Source organism: Aureococcus anophagefferens (genome assembly GCF_000186865.1).
Source record: "Aureococcus anophagefferens unplaced genomic scaffold AURANscaffold_38, whole genome shotgun sequence".
In the NCBI taxonomy this organism is placed as follows: Eukaryota; class Pelagophyceae; order Pelagomonadales; family Pelagomonadaceae; genus Aureococcus; species Aureococcus anophagefferens.
This window is the reverse complement of record NW_008705595.1, coordinates 140,708-148,472: the sequence shown is the minus strand read 5'-3', so window position 1 is coordinate 148,472 and position 7,765 is coordinate 140,708. Positions and strand designations below refer to the sequence as shown.

Below are 7,765 nucleotides of genomic sequence, written 5' to 3'. Positions count from 1 at the left end.
CAACAGTGCTGCTGCTTTGCGAACGCAACCTGCACGACCACAGATTAGGGCAGCTGCCATCGCCACACGAGTCGCCTCGATCGAACCCAACCCGCCAGCCTAAGTAATTTGACATGTCCTGGGATTTGAGATTTGACGCCGAGGAAGCGACACTAGGTGAAGCATTATCTGAGATGATGCCGACTAGCACATCCACAAATTCGAGGAGGTATGCCTTTCGCGTGTATGACGGAGCTAATCCAAGCCACCGGCTCATTTTTAGTGCTATCTCCTGATTTTCAGTGCTTTCGTCACACCTTTGTACTATGACACTGGACACACTGATGCCAGCGGGGTCCAGCTTTCGCCGTGTTTCAGACAAACTCGCAAAGCTTCGCGTGCACAAGCACTGACCTGGTTATTGCACCTTGACCTTTGTCTCGCTAGGTTTGGCGCAGTCGCAAACACAACATAGCAGATATCTGCCCGTACCAGGCTGTCGCTTTACATCAGGTGAATATCTAGTGACAGGAAGCTCCCCCATCTTTTGAGTTCCAGTGCCATCATAGGGAAAACCGATAGGCAGAGACACCAAGCCTGTGCATATCGCCTCACAATAAAGGTTCCCAACTCGGCTCTCGCACCATTCTCACTTCCACTCTCGATATAGCTAATTGCAGCAGCACACCAAGTAGACAGGGCACCCACATACCACTGGACATCATCCAAACCTTTCAACTCAACACTAGCAAGGGCCGCATACTTGGCTGCCTGAGACGTCATCTGTCTGAATATTAAATCAACTTGCTTCGCTCAGCTTCATGCATCAATTGGTGACCCTGCTAGCAAGGCAAGATCTGCAAGCCTCTTTGCCGTCCGCGCCTTTTGAATTTTCCCAGACATACTTGGTATTACTTGTTGGCGGTCTAGTGAAGATCCCAGGGGCAGCCCTATTAACAGTACACGATTAATGTGCACGAGAACCCGTGGCCATCGATGCGGAAAGACGTACTTTGTATGAGAGGAACGCCAGATAACATTCTAGTACTAGGTTTTGTTGACGCGAAGTGCTCAACCGCCAGCCTGAAAAGTCAAAGTTCGTTATCGCTACTCAGAGAAGGACCCAGGCCGAAACGCTGCGACATCCGCACGAAGTGCTAGATAAGCATCTAGTATGACTGATTTTACAATGTCATCGAATCTGTGGTGAGTTTGATATTCCTGCCACTGAGGTGGGTACAAGGCTCTGAACTCTCACGTTGCTGGCTGGAGGGTACCGCGTTGCAAGCAAAAGGGCGCGCAATCGACATCAACGTATACACCCGTGGATGCTATGCGAGCAGGATCGGCATTATGCTTACTCGTTGCAAAATCTATGGCAAGCTCTTCGGCTTTGAACTTGTTTTTGTCAGCAGTATATGCCTGCAACCCAATAACCGCCCGTACGCGGCCTAAGATGTCATGATGAGCCCCTGTGTGGGAGATACCCAACTCTGAAGAATGACGATGTGGTTGGTCAACCCAAGGACAGGCATCGGGTTCACACTCATGCAAAGAATTTGCATGGAGAACCACGAAACTAACTGACCCAGACTCCCAGGAGAGGTTCTCAAATGCTGAGTCTCCATCGCCTGTGTGTTTGCAGTCGCGCAGCAAGTTAGGAGCGCCAAGCGAGTTGAGCGAAATCGGCCCAGAACAAATGTGTGTAATATCATTTTTGCACCGCTCAAAAGAGCTGCTACTTATAGGAGACACTGGAACCAAAAGTAAGCGAATTTCCCGATGCGACTCCCACGCGCTGTCTACCGCGACAATACGTCCCGTTTGTCTTGCGCGGGTCGAAGGCATATTCTATTGCTCACTGAAGTTGCAGCGTTCTTGCTTCTAGCGCGTGGAGGGCCGCTATGGCGGTGTGAGCGGCATCGATGGGACGCGAGGGGCTCGGGTGCGTCGCCTCGCCGCCTCTAGTCGTCCTCGCTTAGGGCACTAGAGCATTAAAGGAGAGCATCGTGACGCACTCACTTAGCTCATCCGAGGACGCCGGTCCCCCCTCACAAAGGTTAATCTAGAGCAGCTCGCGTCGGCGAAACGGCGCCACGGGGCGCGCGAACGCGCCCCCGAGCGCCAAAGCAACAGCAGCCATTGAAATTAAAAATAAGATGAAGCCACAATGAAGGCCAACTGTCAGCCACAAATTCAGCCGTCCTGCCAACGCTTTTGCTCGTGCATCGATGCAGCGATTCTAAGATTTGGCGCTGCGCTCGATCTGTGGACCGTGCCGCGCCTCGGGGCCCGCAGCAAATCGCTCGGGAAACGCCGTCGGTCGAAGGCGACCAACTTAGCTCGCGTCGGGGCAGCCCATGGATGACGAGAACGGCCATTGACGGTGAACGGCGGTCGATGGGGGGCCAACCTCGTACCAGGGGTCGAGCTGACAGCGAGAGTGCGAGGTGACATCCCCTCGATTGTCCTTTTCGACTGGCTCGGCAAGGACTGCGCTGCCAGCTCGGAACATGCGTTCCGCGGTCAGCGCCGTGGCATTCGCGACGCTCGCGCCTCTCGGAGTCGATGAGGTGATCTCGATCAAATCGACTCGAGCCGGAAAGCTGCCGCGAACGCATCTGATCGCCCTCATGACGAACGATTCCCGACGCTCTGTGGCTCGAATTTGACTCAAAATCGGGTCAGGGGAAGCTGCCGCGCCTCGTCCCACCCCCTGAAGCGGTCCGTTTGCATCGCCTCACAATTGTCCGGATGTCGCGTCTTCGCAGGTGCCTCGTCCATATGTTTGCGGACCTCAAAGCTGCTGGGATCGTTGCACATCGCTGCATATTCGCGGAGCGCGGGACGTTTCACGTTGTCGTCATGTTATTTTTAATTTCAATGGCCACCATTGCCCTGGCGTCCCGGGATTTTCCGCGCCGGCCTGGGGCGCTGCGCGCCGCCAACAGACGCCTCAAAATTAAAAGGTTACGTCCGGCAGTACTCCCGGAACCCGAGATAACATATGGGGTACGTCTGAGCTGTGTCGACCACCGTGACCCCCACATGAGACCCCCCGCACCCCGAGGCCTCTCCAGATAGGCCGGGCGCGGTAACTGTGTCTCGCATCGTGGCTAGAAACTCCCATCACCCGGAGCCCTATACCGGAACTAGAGCCGCTCTAGTTCGCTCTAATACTAGTAGGTCCCGCGGCCCCGCGGCCGCCGGCGGCGGCAGAACCCCGCCCAGAACCCCCCCCCCCGCGCCGGACGGGACCCCAAGGAACCCGAAACGCCCCCGAGTTTTTTGGTCGGCAGCTGGGGGCTTTACTCAGGCGCCGGGGGGGCGGGTGGGGTTCAAACTAGAAAGCGTCGAATTTCCCGCGGGCTGCTTCGGCCGGACCGGTTACCCCAGCAACCTAACTTCAGATGCGAGCTGAAGTAAAATCCGCGCGATTTACGTAAATTACGCGGGTTTCTGGGCCACGTGGTTTATGGCGCTAATCACGCGTGATTGACGCATGGTTTTGAACCTTCGTTGGGTTTCTCGTGTCCAGCTCAGCGCGGGGGCCCGGGCGAGGCCAAAACTAGAACGCGCCGAATTTCCGTGCGGCTACGGTGAGTTTACACTAGGATTCCAGCAGCATTAGCCCGACGCCTGCGATTGACCATCTCGACTACTCCCTTCGACTGGACTCGCGTGAATTTGCATGCTGGTGTTGGCGCCGCGGTCGATAGTAAGAGTATTATAATGCGAATCAACACTTGGATCACTGGCCATCGGAGAGCCACAGAATTCCAAGAACTCGTGCAGTCTCTTGAAAAGCAGTCCGGAATCACGAAGGAGTATCTCGATATTGTTGTGCCCCGCGCCAGCAATCCAGAACGGCTTGTATCGCCATCGTATTTGCGTTGCAATGAATAATTCCTGACCATGCCAGAAGGGAACAACTTCGTCGTGAGTTCCGTGCATGATGAAAACAGGACATTCAATACTCGGGATTCGATCAACATTTGGAAAAATATCACCGGGTAAGGTGATGCGGAAATCGAAGGCTATCCGGAATACAGACAAGATTGGTGATTGTAGGATGACTCCTGCCGGCGGTGTTCTTGCCTTGCAGAGCTTCTCCGAAAGATAAAGCGTTGGTCCAGATCCAACTGACCTAACGTGGGTATCCCTGGTGTCTAGACTGGAAGTAGACTTACTTACCGCGAGTAGAAGATGATCTGGTTAGGGTGGATGCGGCGGATCATTGTGAGGTATTCCCACAATGCGTCAATGTCAGAGTATACATCTTGCTCTGATGGTTTGCCTTCACTCCCAGCATAGCCCGTGTAGCCTACTCCATTTCTCATATGGATCGCGACGCAGCCACGACGCACTGTATGAGGCGACATTGACGTTAAGACGAGTTGAGACATCTCGTAGCCACGGATATATCATGGAAACATCCTCTGCGTTTGCGTGAGAAAATAATATCGTTAAAGACGCTTGCCGACTTATGAAAAAAGCCTCGATTTTGGATCCGAGCCGAGTTTCGAGCCAAACATGATTGGTATCGACGTTGTCGAAAATGCATGAGGAGGTAGTTCTTGTTGCAGGCGGTTGAAACACCAAGTTTCGAGCGACCGTACCTCCCATCGCGATTTATGTAAGTCACGTCCGAGAGGCCGTGTCGCTGAACTCACTGGCGCAATGGATAGCGCACCGGACTTCTATGTCTGTGCTGGCCATCCGGGGGTTGTGGGTTCAAGTCCCACGTGAGTTGTGCCCTTCCCGTGACCGCTTTTTTTTAGCGCGCAACGCGCGGCACTCCCCCCCCATGCAGGTTTCTGGCGGTTATAGACATTTACATTCACCGACGTACGTGGTACGGCCGCTACGCGGCCGTGCTCCCCCTGTGAGTACGTGTCTGTTACTGAGAGATAAAGTGCGCTGACCGCGTTGTCCGAGTGTTTGGACTGTGTGCGAGGCGGCAAGCCCGAGTGGCGGCGAGTTTGTGTTGGATATGAGTTGTGAATGATGTCGTACATGTGCAACTCGGGCGAGAGCTGCGAATCCGAGGAACGCGCTGCGCAAGGTGTCCCGCTCGGCTGTCCTACTCGCCCGCAGCGCGCTGGCGCCGGAATGCGAGCCTAGTCGCGCGAGCTTTCGGTGCATGGCCGCCTTCCCCACGTTCTAAGCGCATAACTAAATAGAGCGAGAAGCCCCCCCGGGTCGACCGCGGACGGAGCCAGTCGTCGGCGGTAGTTTCCGGCGCTGATGGAGGGCCACGGGTTCGGGCCCCGCCCACGCGATGGGCGTGGAATCCTCGCCGCACTCGTCGCCGGCGGCCGGCGTCAACTCCAGCCGGGGCTGGTAGCAAAGCTGTAAGTAAGTGTTACAAACACTAACTCGATTTATCGAAACATTCGTAGACACTTCCGTCAGCTCGACGGAACAGTTGCTGGTTCGATTCTTTTTTTATTCACATGTAATTTCGCCTTTTTTTGGCCGTTGAAACACTTGCCAACATTTGCCTCTCCCCCCTAAACACTTACATTTTGTGCTCCAAAACACTTCACTGGAACTTTGCTACCAACCACGACTCCAGCCCCGGGTCCTTGTTTCCCCCGGCCTATAGTTAGTGGTAGGCTAGTGGTAGATACAATTAGTTGACGAAACGGGACTGACAATGCGAACTCAATCGACGCCTCCCGCCACCACCGATCCTCCGGCTGCATTCATTTCGCAGCGAAAAAAACAGCCGGCTCTCGCACTCACCGGCGACGGCATTCAAAACGTGCAACCGCCAATACCGTTGATGCTATCAACTGAAGCGATGCATGTGAATTCTCTAGACGAGTCACGCATGAGAATGTCGTTTGGCGCGTACGCCTGGATCGAAAAAAACGCGCAACGCCGCAAGCGCCGTAAGAGCTGTAGAGTGAAAAGTAAAATCCACCGACGGGCTCCTATCGCTGGGATTTCCCAAGATGCTGTGATAAAATTGCTTCCTGAACCGCTACATGGGATATATATTGATAAAGCGATGGCTCAGGATTCGAATGGACTATCAGCGTCAATTTTCTTTGGTGCCGTGCGACGTGGAGTTGAATTGGGTGTCTTTCCTGAAATTTTGGGGACATCGCCAGAGGACACTTTTGAACTTACAGCAGAAAGATCCAAACTTTTTATGCGGCCCACTGCTGATCGTAGACGGCAGCAAGAGTTGCCTGTGCTACCCAAAGCCACGGCGCTATCCATGGCTGCACTCGCTTTCGAACGTGCCACCGAGGATCTTGATGAAGAGTCCTCGCATCTAGAAAGCAGCGCGCTCAATTCTCCAAGGAGCAACCAGGGCTCGATCGCTGATCTGAGGGCCTGGGATCAGCAACATGATGACCTGTCAATGAAAAATGTTCCCATGGAAGCACAGTCACCGAGTGAAGCGCAGCTGTTGCCAGGCAGAAAGTTTCCTCCCCAGCAGCAAGATGATGTAGCGATATCAACAAGGAAGGAAGCTACCACTTTACTGCCAGAGCCCTCAATCGTTCAGCCTGAACACACAAGCCCGCGTGTGCTCTCGAGGGACGCAATGGCACTGGCATCAGCTGCTATGGAGGAGCCCCCCCCTGCTCCAGCAAAGTACCCGCACCTCGAAGCGGGTGGAATCAGCTCTGACTCTAGCTCTGATGAGCTGGAATGGGGCGAGCAGCAAGAGAGTCTCGTAGCAGTTGAAAGTAAAAAGGTGGGGGGGTCACATTTTGATGAGCACTCAAAGAAGCGCGTGAAGGCGATGCGCCTCAAGGCAGCAGCGAGGCGTGCTAAGGCTGAATTGCACGCCGCAGCAACAGCTGCGAAAACGACAGCGGGTCGTGAGGAAGAATCTGAGCGACTCAGTTTTTTGGGACTTGCAACTGACCACGACAAGCACAATGTGCAGCAACCACTTATTGCACGCCAGATCCTAACACAAGCGTCAATTGCAAGTCCAACAACGGCGAGGGGCTCGGGATTCGTGATTCGCCACGCGGCACGCATCTTGGATAGTGCGATTACAATCTTCAAAGATGGTTGCTGGCAGTCTTGCCTCATCATGTGTTCTACAATAGTGATGTCCCTTCTCGACGCAACAACTTGTGTTGTCCCTGCGCTCGAGCTCCGCGCTGCCTGTTGGATGAAGCTCAGGGTCTGGAACCAGGTAGTGGCGGACTGTACCTTGGCATTACAGACCAGGGGCGCCTCTGGCGCATCACTGTCCCGCGCCTACGCGCGGCGTGCACATGCTAGACTCCAATTGAGCTACGTGTCATCCGTTCGTGATCAAGCGGGGCATGATTCTGTTCAACTCGCCAATTCTGCCCTCGTAGATGCAAAACTTGGGCAAAAGTGCGAGGAACAGACAAGCTCCTCTGGGAATGTAACATCTTCGCGTGGTGTTGCGGGCATTTTCGAGGAGGATCCATGGCTCATCCTTGTAGGTGTCTTCCGATTATTGGGAAAATTTAGGGTGGCTCATACAGAGCTTGAACGCGCAAACCAGGCACACCCGCACGATTGGCGCGTGTGGTGGTGTCTTGGAGATCTGCTTGCAGAAGAATCCGGCCTCACCGCAAATGCTTTCTATGTACCAGCTTTAAGCCGACCCGGCTTAGTCTCAGTCTTGTATGAAAAAGCTGCTGCGTGTCGTATCTTGTCGACGGGCACGTTTGGATCCACTGATGCCATGACCTTGCACAAAACGACCAATGTGATCTCCGATGCGGTGGCCATGGCAGCCAACGACGATATGATGCAACATTTACCCTTCAATTTAATT

At 54.2% G+C, this 7,765-nt stretch overlaps 2 protein-coding genes across 2 annotated transcripts in view; both read right to left on the bottom strand.

Moving 5' to 3' along the window:
- Positions 1-260, bottom strand: part of AURANDRAFT_72566 (expressed protein) — a gene marked incomplete at both ends in the record, with an annotated part of 2,054 nt that extends 1,794 nt beyond the window's left edge. The window contains 2 exons of the mRNA XM_009042808.1: positions 42-99; positions 154-260. Coding sequence (XP_009041056.1) covers positions 42-99; positions 154-256 — 161 coding nt within the window. The remainder of the gene's footprint in view (positions 1-41; positions 100-153) is intronic.
- A 3,131-nt stretch (positions 261-3,391) lies between these two features.
- On the bottom strand, positions 3,392-4,618 carry AURANDRAFT_39071 (hypothetical protein; the record flags this gene model as incomplete). The annotated part of the gene is made up of 3 exons (XM_009042807.1): positions 3,392-4,126; positions 4,174-4,303; positions 4,347-4,618. 3 exons carry the CDS (start codon positions 4,603-4,605, stop codon positions 3,607-3,609), a joined length of 909 nt encoding a protein of 302 aa, XP_009041055.1.
- Between the last annotated feature and the right edge of the window lie 3,147 nt (positions 4,619-7,765).